The 21,717-nt window shown below is 38.2% G+C and overlaps 1 protein-coding gene and 1 pseudogene across 3 annotated transcripts in view; both read right to left on the bottom strand.

Annotated features, from left to right (window-relative positions):
* Positions 1 to 423: 423 nt before the first annotated feature.
* Positions 424 to 21,717, bottom strand: part of MBTPS2 (membrane bound transcription factor peptidase, site 2) — a 46,639-nt gene continuing 25,345 nt past the window's right edge. For 2 of the 3 annotated variants that reach the window (XM_043458177.1, XM_043458179.1), the window contains 6 exons: positions 18,645 to 18,763; positions 17,557 to 17,737; positions 8,294 to 8,388; positions 7,740 to 7,935; positions 1,841 to 1,916; positions 424 to 740 (listed from right to left, as the gene is read on the bottom strand). In XM_043458177.1, coding sequence (XP_043314112.1) covers positions 518 to 740; positions 1,841 to 1,916; positions 7,740 to 7,935; positions 8,294 to 8,388; positions 17,557 to 17,737; positions 18,645 to 18,763 — 890 coding nt within the window. In that variant the 3' untranslated portion in view covers positions 424 to 517. Of the gene's footprint in view, positions 741 to 1,840; positions 1,917 to 7,114; positions 7,317 to 7,739; positions 7,936 to 8,293; positions 8,389 to 17,556; positions 17,738 to 18,644; positions 18,764 to 21,717 lie in introns of those variants that run through there. The other variant, XM_043458180.1, reaches the window with a different exon arrangement.
* LOC122434619 lies at positions 20,192 to 21,687 on the bottom strand (annotated as a pseudogene).

Below are 21,717 nucleotides of genomic sequence, written 5' to 3'. Positions count from 1 at the left end.
TCCAGCATTGCAGGCGAATTCTTTAACATCTGAGCCACCAACATACCACTGAATTTTAAAAATACTTTTCCAACAAGACTAAAGACAAGAAATATAGACCAAGAAAATGCTCACCTTCCCACTGGGTCAAAGTCTGGTCTTCTTCAAATCTGAATTAATGATGCTTTTTCAGGAAGTTTTTTCTCAATTAATCCTACCCAATTCTGTTTTCCTTTACAGTATTTCAATACAGTATGTAGCCACACAAAAATGGTTTAACATGAATTTGCACTTGTTTCAGTTGTTCCACAAGCATCTGAAGTTTGTAGGTTCAGTCTGTAAAACTAGAATGTAATCATGGAGTATGTCTTTCATTTCTTCTGTTTCACCCCGGTCCCAGAGTTTGGATATGCTGAATAAAGAACTTAAAGTTGTTGGCTAAAATGCAATTTTAAGGAAACAGTTTTTATTTCATACCAAGTAAGGTTTTCAGTATTATATATTGTAACTCAGAGATTCTATCAGATGAGTCCAAATATTACCGTGCTGTAACCATCCAGAGGCCCAGGGTCACATTGGCAGCCAAAAGTAAACTGCCACCAAGCAAGATGAAAAATCCTATCAGATCTTTGACATCATTGTCTCCAATCACTGAGGTAAGAGTAGCATCTAGGAAAGAGTTTAAAATCCACTGTCCATCCAAAGCAAAGCAGGGCACTGCATTAACAATTGCTAGCGCTCCCGAGAGGGAAATCAGGTACCTGGTTGCAATCAGTTAAGGAACCTACTGTGAAGTCTGCATGCAAAGCCATTTCTGGGAGTCAGAAGCGCACATTTTACGAGGAGTGGATTTGAGATTACAGGTGACTTCTCTCCTTTTTTAAAATCTCTGCCCACCAGTAAATGCTATTGCTTCTTAGATCTCTATTTAAAACAAATGATTTGTATTCTTTCAAAGTTAAAAAAACTTGACCAAAAAATGAAGGCCAACCACCTGTACACTAAGGCAGTCTGTAATGAATTCCTTGAAAGACTTTAATGATACAAGAGAAAGGAATATGGAAAGAATAAGAAATGGGGGAAGATTCCTCTTCAATCCTTACAAAGTATAGCTTAGATTTATAAATATTTTAGTCCCTTGAACTCTATTTTACTATCATCATAGTGTCATAGTGTAAACATCTCTGAGATAAAGCTGCAGTCTACAAGGTACAATTTTGACTGTGTCCTTTTTTCAGTAACTCATTTGTTAACTAATATTTGCTCATTTACTTTCTGTCTCTGATTTTTTGCAAATCATTAAGGAAAGAAATTAAAGTTTTTTTTTCAAAATTAAAATTTAAAAGTGACAAAAATAAAGAATTTTTATATTCAAATTCTATATAATAACCAATTAAAAATCCCTTTATATGCAAACATAATATGCTAAAGAACACATGAGATTCTGTGGAGTGCTATTTCAGTAGTGGAAATCAGTTTGATGCCCCTTATGCATTCCTCCATTTGGTCAGAGTCAACAAGCTCAGGAGGGGTGGAACACCGCCTCATTTAGTAGCTGAAGACTGCATCCTTTACAAACACACTCCAAGCTTTTAGACCTCTAAATTTCAACTCTCAATTTGCCTTCTAGGTTCTTTCCCTTCCACACCTTAACCTTTCTCTCTTCCCAATCAATTTCTCTTCTTTGACTTCTTCCTTCCTAGGTACAATCAGATCTTTCTCAACGTTAAAGTCCATTTTTTTTTTTGTATTAGCAGTAGAGTGATACTTGTAAGGTCTGTTCAAGCTCTCTAGTCAAGGTAAAACTCATCAAGTTCCAAGTAGCACACTTTTAAAATATCTTTCACACCAGAAAGGATACTTGACAAATGTCTCCACAACCACAGGCAGATCTATGCTTAGAAACTTGAAACGTGGGATAAAACTGGTGATGCTCACTAAAAAAGAAAATTAAGAAATAATTAATAGTATTTATACAGATAAGCAACAGAATAAAGAATTTTACCATGTGGGTCAAGACTGGATTAGCCTATTAAACTGATTTGAGATAGCCCTACCCAAACACATGCAGACAGGCTCGATGGCCCAACTATAAAAGTAAATCAACAATTCTAGAACATCTAATAAAAAGAGTGGGATACAGAAATTGATGTCTCAATGTACATTTATATTGTGAGGTGAGACTAAAATAAAAACTGATTATATACCAACTATGACTACCAAATACAGAGAATGACTTTACACTAGAATTTATATCAAAACAGTTCTTATCTTTTCAAAGAGGTATAACCTTAAAATCATGTTCACTCCAACTATTATGTGACTTAATCTTTTTTGGTCTCAGTGTTTTCTTCATTGCTAAAAAAAGGATTAATACTAGGGGATTTTTATGATTTCCTTCACTTTGGGGATTCCATTATTCTGTTTTTCTTAAAACACTTAAAAACTGTTATAATTAAATAGAACTCATAGCACACATTTCTTGAAAATTACCTTGAAGAGGGTTATTTCTACATTTGTTGAGGATGTATATAATATCTGTACTCCAGAGACACCTAGTGTCAAAACAATAAATGAGAAGAATGACCCGAGTTGTACCTCAAGATATGACTACAGAGCAATGAGAGAGTCTTTTAAAGAGTAACATAAAACCCACATGTCCATCAATTGATGAATAAATACAGAAAAAATAATATATCCATACAATGGAATATTACTTCACCATAAAAAAGGAATGATGCACCAACAAAAACTACAACATGGATGAACCTTGAAAACATTATGCTAAGTGGAAGAAGCCAATCACAAAATATTCTATTTATAGGAAATGTGTGGAAACAAGCAAATTTACAGAAATAGAAGTAGATTAAGTGGTTGCCAAGGGATGGGGTGGGTGGGTGTTGAGAAGTAGAATAGGTTCCTAATCGGTATAGGCTTTTTTTGGAGTGATGAAAAAATACTGGAACTAGATTGTGCTGATGGTTCTACAACTCTGAATATATTAAAAACTACTGAATTGTATACTTTAAAAGGGTAAATTATATGATATGTGAATTATATTTCAGTAAAAGTTATTAAAAAGGTAACATATAAAAATCTTATACAACAAAATAAGTTAGACTGTATAATCTTGTTCATTTCAGTTGCTCAGTCGTGTCCGACTCTTTGCAACCCCATGGACTGCAGCACGCCAGGCCTCCCTGTCCATCACCAACTCCCGGAGCTTGCTCAAACTCATATGTCCATCAAGTTGGTGATGCCATCCAACCATCTCATCCTCTGTCATCCCCTTCTCCTCCTGCCTTCAATCTTTCCCAGCATCAGGGTCTTTTCAAATGAGTCAGTTCTTTGCATCAGGTGGCCATAGTACTGGAGCTTTAGCTTCAGCATCAGTCCTTCCAATGAATATTCTGGACTGATTTCCCTTAGGATGGACTGGTTGGATCTCCTTGCAGTCCAGTTCAGTTCAGTTCAGTCACTCAGTCTTGAATGACTCTTTGCGACCCCAGGAACCACAGCATGTCAGGCCTCCCTGTCCATCACCAATTCCCAGAGTCTACACAAACCCATGTCCATCAAGTTGATGATGTCATCCAACCATCTCATCCTCTGTCGTCCCCTTCTCCTCCTGCCCTGAATCTTTCCCAGCATCAGGGTCTTTTCAAATGAGTCAGCTCTTTGCATCAGGTGGCCAAAGGAGTGGAGTTTCAGCTTCAACATCAGTCCTTCCAATGAACATCCAGGACTGACCTTTAGGATGGACTGGCTGGATCTCCTTGCAGTCCAAGGGACTCTCCAGAGTCTTCTCCAACACCACAGTTCAAAAGCATCAATTCTTCTGCGTTCAGCTTTCTTTATAGTCCAACTCTCACATCCATACATGACCACTAGAAAAACCATAGCCTTGACTAGAGGACCTTTTTTGGCAAAGTAATGTCTCTGCTTTTTAATATGCTGTCTAGGTTGGTCATAACTTTCCTTCCAAGAAGGAAGTGTCTTTTAATTTCATGGCTGCAATCACCATCTGCAGTGATTTTGGAGCCCAGAAAAATAAAGTCAGCCACTGTTTCCACTGTTTCCCCATCTATTTGCCATGAAGTGATGGGACCAGATGCCATGATCTTAGTTTTCTGAATGTTGAGCTTTAAGCCAACTTTTTCACTCTCCTCTTTCACTTTCATCAAGAGGCTTTTTAGTTCCTCTTCACTTTCTGCCGTAAGGGTGGTGTCATCTGCACATCTGAGGTTATTGATATTTCTCCCAGCAATCTTGATTCCAGCTTGTGCTTCCTCCAGCCCAGCGTTTCTCATGATGTACTCTGCATACAAGTTAAATCAGCAGGGTGACAATATACAGCCTTGATGTACTCCTTTCCCAATTTGGAACCAGTCTGTTGTTCCATGTCCAGTTCTAACTGTTGCTTCCTGACCTGCAAACAGGTTTCTCAAGAGGCAGGTCAGGTGATCTGGTATTCCCATCTCTTTCAGAATTTTCCACAGTTTATTGTGATCCACACAGTCGAAGGCTTTGGCGTAGTCAATAAAGCAGAAATAGATGTCTTTCTGGAACTCTCTTGCCTTTTTGATGATCCAGTGGATGTTGGCAATTTGATCTCTGGTTCCTCTGCCTTTTCTAAAACCAGCTTGAACATTTGGAAGTTCACGGTTCACACATTGCTGAAGCCTGGCGTGGAGAATTTTGAGCATTACTTTACTAGCGTGTGAGGTGAGTGCAATTGTACGGTAGTTTGAACATCCTTTGGCATTGCCTTTCTTTGGGATTGGAATGAAAACTGAGCTTTTCCAGTCCTGTGGCCACTACTGAGTTTTCCAAACTTGCTGGTGTATTGAGTGCAGCACTTTCACAGCATCATCTTTCAGGATTTGAAATAGTTCAACTGGTATTCCACACTTGCAGTCCAAGGGACTCTCAAGAGTCTTCTCCAACACCACAGTTCAAAAGCATCAATTCTTTGACGCTCAGCTTTCTTTATAGTCCAAGTCTCACATGCATACATGACTACTGGAAAAACCATAGCCTTGACTATACGGAGCTTTGTTGGCAAAGTGATGTCTCTGCTATGCTATCTAGGCTGGTCATAGCTTTTCTTCCAAGGAGCAAGCGTCTTTTAATTTCATGGCTGCAGTCACTATCTGCAGTGATTTTTGGAGCCCCCCAAAATAGTCTGTCACCGTTTCCATTGTTCCTCCTTCTATTTGCCATAAAGTGATGGGACCGAATGCCATGATCTTCATTTTTGGAATGTTGCATTTTAAGCCAGCTATTTCACTCTCCTCTTTCACTTTCATCAAGAGGCTCTTCAGTTCCTCTTCCCTTTCTGCCATAAGGGTGGTGTCATCTGCATATCCGAGGTTACTGACATTTCTCCCTGCAATCCTGATTCCAGCTTGTGCTTCATCCAGCCCAGCATTTTGCATGATGTACTCTGCATAGAAGTTAAACAAGCAAGATGACAATATACAGCCTTGACATACTCCTTTCCCAATTTGGAACCAGTCTGTTTTTCCATGCCTGGTTTTAACTGTTGCTTCTTGATCTGCATACAGATTTCTCAGGAAGCAGGTCAGGTGGTCTGGTATTACTATCTCTTGAAGAATTTTCCACAGTTTGTTGTGATCCACACAGTCAAAGGCTTTGGCGTAGTCAATGAAGCAGATGTTTTTCTGGAACTCTCTTGCTTTTTCTATTATCCAACAGATGTTGGCAATTTGGTCTCTGGTTCCTCTGCCTTTTCTAAAACCAGCTTGAACATCTGGAAGTTCTTGGTTCATGTACTGTTGAAGCCTGGCTTGGAGAATTTTGAACATTACTTTGCTAGCATGTGAGATGAGTGCAAATGTGCAGTAGTTTGAACATCCTTTGGCATTGCCTTTCTTTGGGATTGGAATGAAAACTGAGCTTTTCCAGTCCTGTGGCCACTACTGAGTTTTCCAAACTTGCTGGTGTATTGAGTGCAGCACTTTCACAGCATCATCTTTCAGGATTTGAAATAGTTCAACTGGTATTCCACACTTGCAGTCCAAGGGACTCTCAAGAGTCTTCTCCAACACCACAGTTCAAAAGCATCAATTCTTTGACGCTCAGCTTTCTTTATAGTCCAAGTCTCACATGCATACATGACTACTGGAAAAACCATAGCCTTGACTATACGGAGCTTTGTTGGCAAAGTGATGTCTCTGCTATGCTATCTAGGCTGGTCATAGCTTTTCTTCCAAGGAGCAAGCGTCTTTTAATTTCATGGCTGCAGTCACTATCTGCAGTGATTTTTGGAGCCCCCCAAAATAGTCTGTCACCGTTTCCATTGTTCCTCCTTCTATTTGCCATAAAGTGATGGGACCGAATGCCATGATCTTCATTTTTGGAATGTTGCATTTTAAGCCAGCTATTTCACTCTCCTCTTTCACTTTCATCAAGAGGCTCTTCAGTTCCTCTTCCCTTTCTGCCATAAGGGTGGTGTCATCTGCATATCCGAGGTTACTGACATTTCTCCCTGCAATCCTGATTCCAGCTTGTGCTTCATCCAGCCCAGCATTTTGCATGATGTACTCTGCATAGAAGTTAAACAAGCAAGATGACAATATACAGCCTTGACATACTCCTTTCCCAATTTGGAACCAGTCTGTTTTTCCATGCCTGGTTTTAACTGTTGCTTCTTGATCTGCATACAGATTTCTCAGGAAGCAGGTCAGGTGGTCTGGTATTACTATCTCTTGAAGAATTTTCCACAGTTTGTTGTGATCCACACAGTCAAAGGCTTTGGCGTAGTCAATGAAGCAGATGTTTTTCTGGAACTCTCTTGCTTTTTCTATTATCCAACAGATGTTGGCAATTTGGTCTCTGGTTCCTCTGCCTTTTCTAAAACCAGCTTGAACATCTGGAAGTTCTTGGTTCATGTACTGTTGAAGCCTGGCTTGGAGAATTTTGAACATTACTTTGCTAGCATGTGAGATGAGTGCAAATGTGCAGTAGTTTGAACATCCTTTGGCATTACCTTTCTTTGGGATTGGAATGAAAACTGACCTCTTCCAGTCCTGTGTCCACTGCTGAGTTTTCCAAACTTGCTGGTGTATTGAGTGCAGCACTTTCACAGCATCATCCTTTAGGATTTGAAATAGCTCAGCTGGAATTCCATCACCGCCACTTGTCTTTGCACTCCAGGATGTCTGGCTCTTGATGAGTGATCACAGCATCGTGGTTATCTGGGTCATTAAGATCTTTGTGGCATAGTTCTTCTGTATGATCTTGAGCCATATGGAAAAGCTATATATTTAATCCAATCATGTTGCCACTGTTAAAACAATTACGCTGGTCTGATTCTGAAATTATATTCATATAAAATTCATGTGTTATTCACAAATTACTTTATCATCATTATCACTATATTACTGGCATTCTCTGGCATATGCTACTTTTGCTACTGATTTGGGAGCTTGAAGAAATTTAATAAATGCTTAGAGAATATCTGAGAGTTAATCTATATGACTTGGACATAAATGGTAGTGAAGAAAAAATATATCTTTCTCCATAAGTAGACATGGGGTTTAGCTCCATCTTGCTTTATAAATTCAGATTATTTTCCTACTGCTTAAATTTCATTTAATGCTTAAGAAAAAGTTAACAAGATTTTGAAAAATGATCAAACAAATAAAATTAATGCAAGGTGGTGTGTACTGAGTTTCTACCAGTGAGAATATAGGCCATCATAGCGATGTCTGAGGGTCTACCACAATAAAACTCACCTGTGTAGTGAAGGTGCAGCGGATGTCCTACATATAACATATCAATTTGAGGTGGGTGTTTCACTTTTATTAAGCGCGTATGAGTTTCCAAAGAAGGTATTATACAGAAACTTGAACTTGAGCTTTTTTTACAGTCTTTATTGGTTCTACAAACTTGGGTGGCTTCAACTGCTTTCCGGGCAGGTAGACATGTATGCTAGGGACAGAACATCAATTAGTCAATACTAAAAATGATTCATTAACAAGCAAAACACCAAGTTAAATTCTTTCAATATCTTTCATGTCACCAAACATATTAGGAATGAAGTTCAATAAAGGAAATGCCATTCATGTATCTCTACTATAAATTAGATTCAATTATTCTACTCTGGCCAAACAAGATATTATTATTATAAACATTTTAAAGATTCTCAGATGAAATATGACATGTGAAATATAGAGATCTTAATAAAATGGTATAAACCAAAAGGGCAATGCTTTCAAGGATTGTATTTTAGTTCTACATGATTATATAATTATATCAGGCAATCAAGACTGTTTCAGGGACAACTTACCAAACGCTTATTAAAATTATTTCTATAGGAAAAGCAAACATCTGTAAGGCTGTGATTGTTACAGCATTCAGTCGAACCGTCTAGCCGTTTGTATGCTTAAAGAGAAATAGTTTATTAAAATCTGTTATTAAAAGAAGTACACAATGCACAGAAGTACATTTGTAATAAGAATTTTGCTTTCAAGACAAAAAGAATTAAGCAAAATGCATATGAACTCAGAAACAACTGTATAACTGACAGTTCAGATTGTTGGCTACTTGCTGCAGAGTTTGATTTTACATTACAAAAAGAGATACATCCAATTTGAATGAAGAAGCAACAATGACCATAGGTTAGTTGTCTTCTCATAAACTTACCTACTCATGAAGCTGGAGTTTCAGGGTCTCAGTAGGCTTTGCAGTAACTCCAGCTGGTCAAGCACAAATACTTAATGAGCTACTTTTAGATGACCTAATGCTGTGGATCCAGTATCACTATGGAACTCCTGCACTGTGGTGTTAGCAGAGTGAGCGAGAGGATGCCTAAGAGACTCTCATCCTGAAGGACATCTCTATCATATCAAATATCTATTTCACCTCCAGGCTTATCTTCAGGTTTTCCCCACAGAACCAGGGCAGTCCAATTTGACCACACAGATGTGCACATATTCGCGTGCATACTAGTAACCCAGTTATTCTTGGAAGGCAATGGAAAAAGGGCAACTATTCCCATTAATCATTTATTTTTTCAAGTTCTTTGGTAGACTGCTTCACTGTATCTAGGGGAGAATAAAGAAGTTAAAATCACTCATACAGCTGGGACAGAATTTTTTTCCTATCCATTTATTTTGGAAGGTTTCCTGCATTCAGCACATCAAACTTATAGAGCAAAACTGATGTGTGGCAAGGACCAAATAAGGGCTCCCCAGGTGGCTCAGTGGTAAAGAATCTGCCTGCAATGCAGGAGACGTGGGTTCGATCCCTGGGTGGGGATGATCCCCTGGAGAAGAAAATGGCAACCCACTTCAGTATTCTTGCCTGGAGAATCCCATGGACAGAGGAGCCTGGTGTCCTACAGTCCATGGGGTCACAAAGAGTCAGACATGACATAGCAACTAAACAACCATGAGGACCAATTAAATTTAGAATTTTATATACATATGACCATACTCAGATATGCTGAAGAAAGAGAGTAATGTTATCCCTGATTTCCAATACTACAGAAAGCTTTCCTATTAACAATAGTGTCTTTAGGAGTACTAGCATGAAAATGGTTGTTGATATGCAATCTGACTTTACAAGGATTCTTATTTCAGGCAAAGATTTTTTGTTTTTAAATCTTTCTTTTCTAGATTATTTGATTAGATTGGATCTCCTTAAACACGAATTGTTGCCAACACAAAGAGCAAAACACAGGTGAAGTAAACTAATAGATGCACCAATTCCTCCTCTGCAATGGCTGGCTCTATGGGTGGTTTTGCTTTGTTTTCTTACCATAACTGAATGGGTATTTAAATTCTGGGTGATGAGTAATATTTAAAATAACGATGAGCATCTAATGGCACAAACTCGTGCCTATAATCACTAATCAGCCCTAATGGTAAACTCTAAGGTAAAAAGGTGTTTAGAATTAAAAAAAGAAATCAATCCAGGCAAAAGACCTCAGTATGCTCTCTAATCAGTTGCCAAATCATACCAATATTTACCTCATTATTTTTCTCTTTATCTATTCCCACTAAAGGGTAGACTTCAATTCTTTCTCACTTGACCCATTTGAAGAGAATCTTAATGCATCTATTTTACCACCTACTTCATATGTAAACTTGTCCTAGACACCAAATGCTTCAGATTAACCTTCCAATGTAAAACTCTGAGAATGTAGCTCTTCTATTTAATAATTTAAATTTTCAAAGACCCTGCATTGCTTCCAAATAAAGTCTAAACTTCATAGCCTAAAACAAAGATTTCTACTTTTTTTTAATCACCTTATCTCATACTCTTCTCTTGCTGAACCAAATCATTAGCAGTTCCCTGATCTGTGGTGCCAAGACTGATTTACAACAGTCTCTTGAAATTAAACTCACTGTTGAGGACCAGCAACAGTGCTGCTACTGCTAAGAGTTGCTGCTATGAAAACTGTCCTCATCTTTTCAGTCAAGACCAACTACCATCAACTCTCACAACTCCCAATATCTCTCATCATTCCTTATATTTAACCTTGTACTATAATGTGGACATGGTCTATTTCTTTGATTAGACTGTAAGGTCTACGAAGGAAAGGTTTCTCAGCATTTTATGTAAGGTGGATAGCTCAACATGCATTGAATACATAGATGATGTTCTATGCTACTTGCCATTATATATCAGTAATGATTTTTAAAAATTTACCTCTGATGCTTGATACTTAGCTTTTCATGGAGGAGTGTAAGCAATAGAGAATTGAAAGTCAATTGATATCACTGTTGATATGGCATGTCTAATAAAAAGCTTAAAGGGGCCAAGCAAGTATCAAATATATGAAGTGGAGAGTATATGGAAAAAATTGGAAATGGTGGGGACTGTGCTGAATTAGGGAACATACACCCTGTTCTAAGTAGGGTAAGCAGCCAGGCCACTTGACTTGGGATTGAGAGTCAAGAGATGATCCATTTTATTTCAAGAGAGATACAAAGTCTCGACTCTCATGGGAAATTTTTTTCTTTTTTTGGCTGGGATTCAAGGCATGTGGGGTCTTAGTTCCCTGACCAGGGATTGAACCCATGCCCCCTGCAGTGGTAGTGTGGACAAAGTTTCAACTCTCCTGGGAAATTTTTTTCTTTTTTGGCTGGGATTCAAGGCACGTGGGGTCTTAGTTCCCTGACCAGGGATTGAACCCATGCCCCCTGCAGTGGTAGTGTGGACAAAGTTTCAACTCTCCTGGGAAATTTTTTTCTTTTGGCTGGGATTCAAGGCACGTGGGTCTTAGTTCCCTGACCAGGGATTGAACCCATGCCCCCTGCAGTGGTAGTGTGGACAAAGTTTCAACTCTCCTGGGAAATTTTTTTCTTTTTTGGCTGGGATTCAAGGCATGTGGGGTCTTAGTTCCCTGACCAGGGATTGAACCCATGCCCCCTGCAGTGGTAGGGTGGACAAAGTTTCAACTCTCGTGGGAAATTTTTTTCTTTTTTGGCTGGGATTCAAGGCACGTGGGGTCTTAGTTCCCTGACCAGGGATTGAACCCATGCCCCCTGCAGTGGTAGTGTGGACAAAGTTTCAACTCTCGTGGGAAATTTTTTTCTTTTTTGGCTGGGATTCAAGGCACGTGGGGTCTTAGTTCCCTGACCAGGGATTGAACCCATGCCCCCTGCAGTGGTAGGGTGGACAAAGTTTCAACTCTCGTGGGAAATTTTTTTCTTTTTTGGCTGGGATTCAAGGCACGTGGGGTCTTAGTTCCCTGACCAGGGATTGAACCCATGCCCCCTGCAGTGGTAGTGTGGACAAAGTTTCAACTCTCCTGGGAAATTTTTTTCTTCTTTTTTGGCTTGGGCAAGGCACGTGGGTCTTAGTTCCCTGACCCGGGATTGAACCATGCCCCTGCAGTGGTAGTGTGGACAAAGTTTCAACTCTCCTGGGAAATTTTTTTCTTTTTTGGCTGGGATTCAAATGTGGGTCTTAGTTCCCTCATTGTTCTGGTAGGGACTCTCCTAGGCAGGCATGTGGGGTCTTAGTTCCCTGACCAGGGATTGACCATGCCCCCTGCAGTGGTAGTGTGGACAAAGTTTCAAACTCTCCTGGGAAATTTTTTTCTTTTTTTGGCTGGGATTCAAGGCATGTGGGGTCTTAGTTCCTGACCAGGGATTGAACCCATGCCCCCTGCAGTGGTAGTGTGGACAAAGTTTCAACTCTCCTGGGAAATTTTTTCTTTTTGGCGGGGATTCAAGGCATGTGGGGTCTTAGTTCCCTGACCAGGGATTGAACCCATGCCCCCTGCAGTGGTAGTGTGGACAAAGTTTCAACTCTCCTGGGAAATTTTTTTCTTTTTTGGTTGGGATTCAAGGCATGTGGGGTCTTAGTTCCCTGACCAGGGATTGAACCCATGCCCCCTGCAGTGGTAGTGTGGACAAAGTTTCAACTCTCCTGGGAAATTTTTTTCTTTTTTGGCTGGGATTCAAGGCATGTGGGGTCTTAGTTCCCTGACCAGGGATTGAACCCATGCCCCCTGCAGTGGTAGTGTGGAGTCTTAACCACTGGGCTGCCAGGGAAGTCAAATCATACACATTTACCAAGGCTGGATTTGGCCTCTATGGTATCACTAATATGTGACCTCTGGGTTATGGCTTCTTCTTATAGTGATTAATCCAATCAAAACAGAAATCAATGGCTGTGGTTGCCCTGACAAGATGAAGTACCTCCTGACATATGGAATTTTCCATTTAAAGAGTTTAATATTTTGTTGCCATGTGAGAAGTAAACTGTGACATTTCTGTTTATCAATTTAAAAAATATATGTTTAAAAATATACTTTATTTTACAATCTTTTCTACTGGGTCACATTAAAGGACAAGTGACTTCATTTCTGTGATTCAATTCTTAACCTATAAGACAGGGATGCCAAAGGTAATTTTCACATTGCTATACTGCTATCAACATGAGGGGCTTCCCAGATGGCTTAGTGGTAAAGAATCTGCTTGCCAAGCAGGAGACATGGGTTCGATCCCTGGGCTGGGAAGATCCCCTGGAGAAGAAAATGGCAACCCATTCCAGTATTCTTGTCAGGGAACTCCCATGGACAGAAGAGCCTGGCAGGTTATACTCCATGGGGTCACAAAGAGTCGGACACCACTGAGTATGGACACACACATCAACATGAAAGACTGATCCAATTCTACATTGGAAGGCACATTCAAGACTGCAGTGGGGGGACTTCCTTGGTGGTCCAGTGGTTAAGATTCCATGCTTCCACTGCAGGCGGCTCAGGTTCGATCCCTGATTGGGGAACTAAGATTCCATAAGCCGTGGAGCCAAAAAAAAAAAAAAAAAAAGAATGCAATGGGAAGTCCCAGAAGTTTTCTTGGCTTCAATTTAACTCTAGGAGATTAGAATTGTCCTTTAAATCTCCCCAGATGGGGAAACAACTAGGAAAATTAAGACCAGATTAGTTTCATAATTCCACTACAGGGAGAACCTGTATATTTTGAATGTACCCTAAGATACTTGTAGATATAGTCTAGTCGTCAAAGGATGGTCTAAACCAGACGTTATTTTAGAATAAGGTTGGAAGGAAGAAACTTTTCCAGTCTATAGTTCACAGTCTTTACTACTTTCTACATCACTAAAATGAACTGAACAATTTTTTTACCCTAGTTTAATAAATATTTAACTGTAACTAGAGTTCCAATATAGGCAGGCAAACCTATTTATTCTTAGTTCTATAGTAGAATTTATACCAGCACCACCTAGTAAAAAACAGTTTAAAAAATTATAAACACACACACACACTCTCTCTCTCTTTTCAATGGATAAGAGCAAAGAAACCTTGACCCTACTTTGATACTCACAATGGGAGAACATACACTTTTTCTCTGAACATGAGAGATTTGGGCATAAAAATATCAATCTAAGTACTCAAACTGTATGGAAAAGATTTCCAGAGTTTTCCTTACATCATCTTAAACCAGGTCAGGAATGGTCTTTTCTCACTTCAGTTAAAGATGCATAAGACGGGACAACACTCCTTTTGCCAGGCAGTTACAGGTATATACCTGCACCTCCTCTGAACAGGAATATAGGTTATTCAAAGGGGCTGCAGGAGTCTGGGCTCATAGATTAATTTTAGGTAGTAGTTGCCTTTAGTATTCAATCTCATGCTTTTTAAAAACGCAGCTCAAATGCTGGACTTAGTAGCCTTTCTTACTCAAGACAACACTTACAAAAAAGAAAAAAGGAACTTAGCTTTAGGCATATATGAACAGTGCCCCCTCAAACTAAAGAAAGAGAATGCAAGCTACTTGTTACAACATAGTTCAAAGGGACTTCCCTGGTGGTCCAGTGGTTAAGACTCTGTGCAGAGTTAAGACCCTCTGCAGAGGGTGCAGGTACAATTCCTGCTTGGGGAACTAACATGCCATGCTGTGAGACCAAAAATATGTCCCCCAGAAGAACCAAACTAGTTCTTGTCTGTAACTTTTAGTGCCATTCAAATGGAACTAATGGCATATGGATACACGGCAATCCTAAATTAAGCAGAGGTTTGAATATGAATAGGGGAAAAATTTGTTCTGTTCTGACTCAGAATGAAACAAGAGATGTATTCGAGGTACAAAGGTCTCCAAGCCCTCACCCAGTGTCCTTTCTGGGGCTTCCTGGAAAGGCTATTCAATCCCCAAGGAGTGTATGGGACAAGCTCATTAGGCTTACTCCATGCACCAAGGGCAGAGGTGAAAAAAAAACAGCCTTGGCTCTGTTGATGCCGCTCCTAGGTTAGCAGGTTAATAAAAAAGGAAAGCATCGACAGAGGAAAAACAGAAGGTCCCAATAATTTCATAAAATGAATGGTCATTTCATGTAGATTAACCACATCTTTAAAAATTTGCCAGAAATCCACCTGTTAACATTTAAAGGAGAACATTTAGTATGCTTAATATCTTAGGGAATAGCTTTAAAAATCTAATAATACACCTAGGAAAGTCAGGGTATGAAATAAGACCAGAAATGGTTGGCTGGGACAGCTTATGGGCCCTTTCAGGGTCAGATCTTTTCAAAGTGGCTTTACTGTTTTGAAATGGTATAAATTCTTAAAATTTTAATTGTGCATACCTAATTTTATTCTAAATTGAGTATCAATTACTTTTGGATTATAGGTTACGTTACATTACCATATATGGCTATATCTATGCTCTCAATTATAATGTACGGTAACAAATGAACTTAGATACATGTAAAACAATATCAATCTGTAGCTTTCTTAAATGTCCATAGCTCCAGTGGTCAAGCCTGTCACTTAAATTAATCTAGTATATTATAAGTTATATTTACAGTCATTAAGATTTCTACAATCTGGCTAAGTATAGGCACTCCATTAAAAAATGATTAAATGAAGGTACAGGTTTATCAGCTACAGTCACAATATAAAATCAACAAGTATCCTAATACAGTCACTTCTAAGGAGATGAAATATATTATTATTTTTGGATTGATTTTTTTTATTAGTGTGGGAGTGTGGTAAGAGTAATACCTGCTTTGGGTTTTCAAGTAAATACCTCCAAAATGTAGCATAGGATCCATAATAGTGAAATACTCAAAAAGTTAATAAGGAAAGAATTCTGGAGTATTTCAAGAAAAATTTCACTTCCAACTGTCTGCCAGGAAAAAGACTAACTATCAACATTGAAACACAGATATCCTAAATAAAATGATTCTATTGGAGAGAAAATTTATTTGATAACAATGTCATTTTGGCTTTGGTAATTCAATACTAGTTATACCAAATTTAGACAAACTTGAGGAAAACGATAAAGGACTTAAGTATGAAAGAATGGATTCTTCTCTTACAGAAGAAGATACTGTGGATTACATACCCATTTGAAAAGATGCAATACATGGAAAAAACATGAGATGCAATTTGAAGTACTGAGTGCTACCTACGTATTTTTGCCCTTGTCAAAAATGGATGCTGAATCTAATCAAGTCTCTAGACCTAACTACCACCTATAGGAAATGTGGGGGATACTTGAACATGTTAATGATAAATCTGACAAAACAAATGACTCAGTTTCTTTAACAAATGATATTTTTAAAAAAGTGTAAGAGGGAACTGTTACAACCTAAAAGACATACTATCCAACTGAAACCAACTGTGAAAAAGAAAAAAAAAAAACAGGGAAGAGTGAATACCAATTAGATATTAGGAATTACTGTTAATTTTGTTAGGTGTGATAACAGTACTGTGGTCATGTCTAAAAGGTCATCATCTATTAAAGATATGCTGAGGTTTATGAATGAAATCACAGGATATCTGGAATGTGCTTTCAAATATTTCCTTTAAAGGTGGACAGGGTGGATGAAAAAATTGGCAAAGTGTTGATAACTGCTGAAGCTGGGAGAAGGATGCATGAAGTTTCATTTATATTACTCTGCCTCTTTCTTTTTGGCCGCACTGCATGACATGCAGGTTCTTAGTTTCCCCAATAGGGATTGAATCCATATCCTCGGCAGTGAAAGTATGGAGCCCTAACCACTGGACCTCCAGGGAATTCCTTATACTACTTTCTTGACATTTATTTATGTGTGAAAAGCTTTTGCAATTAAAAAAAGCTCTTAAAAATGGGTTAGAGGGACTTCTTTGGTGTTTCAGTGGCTAAGACTCCAAGCTCCCAATGAAGGGGTCCCGAGTTCAATCTCTGGTGGGGAAACTAGACCCCACATGCTGCAACTGAGTTTGCACGCGGCAACTAAAGATACTGTGTGCCACAACTAAGACCCAGTGAGCCAAACAAATAAAAACTAATCTTAAATAATAGGTTATACTTGGAAGATTACATATAAAAAAAATTGAAACCAGTTCTTACTACTTTGCCACTTTGCACATGGTACTTTAATAAAATTATTTTTAATAATTAATCATATTTCTTAACCCCAGTAGATATGTAAAACTACCCAGGCATTTCTTGATTTAAAAATGTAGTCTGTGAGTATAATTTGCACTTCCCAACACTTTCAATAATTTGAATCCCCAGGGTTTTGTATTAAGAGTTGGGAGACTGATTTTCCAGAGATGGAAGAGCTAAAAATACAGTTGGCAGCTTCTGAAAGTAAACTTGCTTCACCCTGTTGCCTACTACACAGAACAACAGATCTGACTTCAGGAAGTATTTTTGGACATCAAGATGATTTTCTCTGGACACCTGCCACACGAAAAAACCCTATCCCAAATAGCTTTGGACATGCCACCATCCACATAGCATAAGGGTATTTAATTACTGGAATTCAGTTAATTGGTTATGTTTGAGCTTGAATGCTGTCTAAACACAAGTGTTACCTAAATGCTGAAAGAATTAGATCCTAGAGTCCTGAAAATCAAAGAGGAAATTCATTAGAAGTTCAACAACAAAATATAATAGACAAAACATACATATTATTATCTAAATTACCAAGAAGGATGTTTACTCGTTTAGGCCTACTACTTTACTGATTTATTTTAAGGAAGTTAGAACAAAATAAATCTATATACATGATATAAGAATTAACGAATGGCAAGGACTGCTGCTTATAGTCCTAAATTATATCATACTGAGAAAATATACATACCTCTAACTGGGAAGCTTAACTGCTGCAAAGTTGATGCACTTATACAGTAACCAATTTGGGGCTCATAGGTGATGGTATCCAGACATTCATTCCAGTCTTGTACATTGGTAACAGGACAATCCTGTAGATGGGTGACAAGGTCTCCCACAAAAAGGCCTCTGGGTCCAATTGCAGGTGAGTCCTTGGTAAGAGGGCAGAACCAAATCAGAAAATGTGTGAAGACAAGCTATGATTAATCTGAGCAAATAATAAAGACACTGAATTAAGTAGAAAGTTTCGAATAATGCAAAAATAATCCAGCTTTGAATTCATTATGTATAGTCCTAGAAAAATAACAAAATAAAACCCAACAATTATACTTTTCATATTTCACTAAGATTTTGAATTTTTTGCAACTGAAAAAACAAACAAACCTCACTCACCAACAGTTAAGATTAAAATGACAGTTTTTCCCAAGCTGCTAATTAAAATTTTTTGTGAAAGTGGTTACCAGAATGCCTTCATTTTCCTATATCACCAAGGGAGAAAATGACAAGACAAGTCCTTATCTAAACACAGTCCCAAATATGCAGACAGTATTGTCAGCACAGTGAGTGTATCACAATGTGAGTCAGTTGCTCACAAAGGTAATTTTTCTCTTCCCAAAATGTGAAGAGAAGACTTGATACCATCACAGTAGTCTAAGGGAGTGAAAGACAGAGTTGAAGACATTAATAACTTAAAACTCCCATGAAATGTCCTGGCTGGCTAGCTTAGGTTTCATCTTTCTTACTTCTTGGGAGTAAAGACACTTGACTCAAAAGCACAATTATAAAACAAACAGTAAAGGTAAATGATGCATTTTATCAACAAATTACAGGTAGAAAATCTTGATATCATTCTTGTAACTCAGAACAGAAACAATTTTTAGTATTTTAAAAGAGCCAGTGTGTTTCACAAAACTATTTCTTCCATTTGAAAGGATTACAGTAATTTCTTTAGGAAAAACTAAACATTCTGTACATGAGAGGAATTTGAATAAAAGCTCCTGACATAAAATGCTACTTCACAAAATCTGGTGGAATACCCTAGACAATCTTATCATTTACCTCAGCAACTTCAGTGATAAGCACCCCAACTCCAGTGTAGTAAAACGGCAAGAGAATTACAGGAAGGAGAATAAGAGCTAAAATACCCAGGAGTGCAAGGATGAAATTATGCCAGATACCTGAAAAGAGGGAACAAAAAGAGTAAGTTCAACCAGGGGAAGGGTAGTTGCATTTCATCACACCTAGGCATTCTGATATATTAGGAAAGTCACTAGAAGAAGCTGTGAGGCAGATAGGTCGATTTATTAGTACAGAAGACATGTTAAGTTACGGGCTTCTTTCATTTCAAATAATGAAATCTAAAATGACTATGTTAATACAACACTAGGAAGACCACATGCTAATATGATTTAACACTATTAGAGTCTACATTCTCTCTCAATATATATACATTTATTATATACATAAATGGGTGTGTATGTGTATATAGTAAATAGAGTATCTTCTACTTACCATAGCTTTATTTTTCAGAAAATGTTATGTATTCATTTAAACATACTTGTGATCTTTGAAAGGAACTTCAGAGCTACCAAATAAAAGTTATGATTCTTGCTGAACTGGGGTACGTATCTTACATCAAGACTATAAACTATCTCCTCCATAGTTAGGTGAATTGAGTGTTGTGCTGGAGCCTGCTCCTACCAGGTTGCCACAGCTGACTGGGCCTCTTTAACCAATTCCTCCGCCAGGAACCTCAAGTTGGTGCCTTCAAATTGGCCATAGTGGGAGTATTTATACCACAGACATGAGCAAATGCTGGTTTATCAGAGCTCTCCACCCTTTCCTCCAGGGCTATATGCTAAACATTCACTAGCATACCACCAGATAATAGCCCCTCCCATACAAATCCTTCCTCTCTAGTACAGTTTTTCTTATGGGGCAGGGTGGAGGAAATACCAGCTCTCTGAGCAATGTGTTTCTTAGGTGTGCAGGTCTTGCCCCTTACAACACAGGATATATATCATATATATGTCACCGAGACAACCAACCAATGTCCCCCACCCCACACATTCCAAACATCCCTAGGAGGCTGACAGCACCAGTGTCCTGTAATGATAGAAATGTAACTTAAAGACATCGCCCAGATCTAAGGGGACTGTGGCCATATGACTGTACTTCAGCAAAAGGATGTGAACAGAGGTGACGGGGACTGTCTTACTGGCTGGAATGTAGCTATAATGGAGCTAAACTTGAGTCTACGACATAGAAGCTGCATGCTGGAAATGGTAAAGCTAAGACAGAAAGCACTTCAGTCCTCCAGATCATAGAATTACCATTATCAGCACTGACCTACTTACATTTCTAATGTTTTATGAGTGTTTAAGTCACTGTTATTTTTAGGTATTACAGCAGCCAGATTTCTAGCTAACAATATATATTTCATGTACCATGACATTGCAAGATGTTCCTCTAGTCCAAGACATAACTGGGTAAACAATCCTGTTTTATACACAGAAAGATCTTTTAAAAACACCAACAGTATCAAGCTATTTATCTGAAACTGTATTTTGCTTTTTCATTTATATACTTTTGACTTTTCCCTTATCTGCACATTCATATCTAACCTATTCCTTATATCCACTACAGAGTAATCTATTTTTTAAAAAACATATTGACTTATTAATAAGGTTCCCTACTAATGATCACTTAGGCTGTCTTAACTTTTTCATAGTGTTGCAACAGCTTTGCTCATGATGTTATGCATCTGATTAAGATCACATCTCTGAGGGTATGGACAATTACACAAAAATGGAATTGTTGGGTCAAAAATATATGAATTAAAGTTAACCTCCAAGTCTGCATTATATTCTTATAATTGTCATGTTTCCCCACCCTCTAAACAACACTGGATGCTATCATAATTTTATTTTATTTTATTTTTTGCTGAAGTGATTTTAATCTATAGACGAACGACTCTTTATTTATTTATTTTTTTAAAATATGGAACGCTTCACGAATTTGCATATCATCCTTGTGCAGGGGATGAATGACTCTTTAAATGATACTCAGAATACATTACAAACTTGGTTTTAAATTAGATTTGAGTCTAGAACAGGACTCACTCACAATGATTCCAGAACACAATGTGGAAGTACAACAGTTAGGTGATCATTTCTTAATTGTTCAAGGGGATAAAGATCTTCAAATATGGATGGAAATTAATCTCTAAGAGTTATTCTCCTTTATAGACTACAATATTACTGTCGGTTTCATATACTTTTACTTTATAAAGAACTCCTACAGGAAGAAATTTCTGGAGGTTTTCCCAGATATATACGGCTACATTTTCTGTTGTGCTTACAATGTCTGCAAAATACGGCACATCCAGATCCAGATTCTTATGATCAAGGGGCTTCATAATCGCCTCCTCCATATACTCCTTGAGGTCAGTAAAATTCATAACCATTCCTGTAACAGGTTCAATCTCTCCATGTACTGTCACCACAACTTTATATTGTGCCCATGGCCATTTGGGTTGTTGCACTTCCCAAATAATTTCAAGTTTTCTTCATGACTAAGAGATTAGATGCGGAGGCAGTGGGTCGCGCTGAAGCAGAGGAGGCGGGACACTCGCGCCCGCCGGCGAGTGCCCGACCCTGCCCGGTTCATGGCTCTACAAGCCTACGGCCCGGCCGGCGTTCTCACTCCTCCGCCTATCGCCAGCCTGGGCGCTATCATAATTTTAGACTGCCATCTGTCAGGTGAAGAGTAAAATCTTTGTCTTGATTTCTATTTCTTTAAATATGAATGAGTTTGTACATTTTTCATGGTTATTAAATGGTTATATTTTTGTCTGAGAATTGCTTACTTTTATCCATTGTCAGTTTGCATTTTTTGAATTTTTTAAAAACTAATTTATATGTATTATTATTTGTAATACATACATTGAGGAATTTGGTCTTCTATATGAGGTATTTTGATCATTTCCTCCAGTTTGTTTGGCTATATAGTTTTGCTTATGCATATATTTTAAATTTTGGTGTGGTCAAATGGCTCCTTTGTATTAAATTTTTCCCAGTTCAAGATTGTAGAAGATCTGTGTTCTCTTGTATTGCTTTCATAGCATCATTTA

The sequence above is a fragment of the Cervus canadensis genome, chromosome X (assembly GCF_019320065.1).
Source record: "Cervus canadensis isolate Bull #8, Minnesota chromosome X, ASM1932006v1, whole genome shotgun sequence".
In the NCBI taxonomy this organism is placed as follows: Eukaryota; Metazoa; Chordata; class Mammalia; order Artiodactyla; family Cervidae; genus Cervus; species Cervus canadensis.
This window is presented reverse-complemented; position numbering and strand designations above follow the sequence as displayed.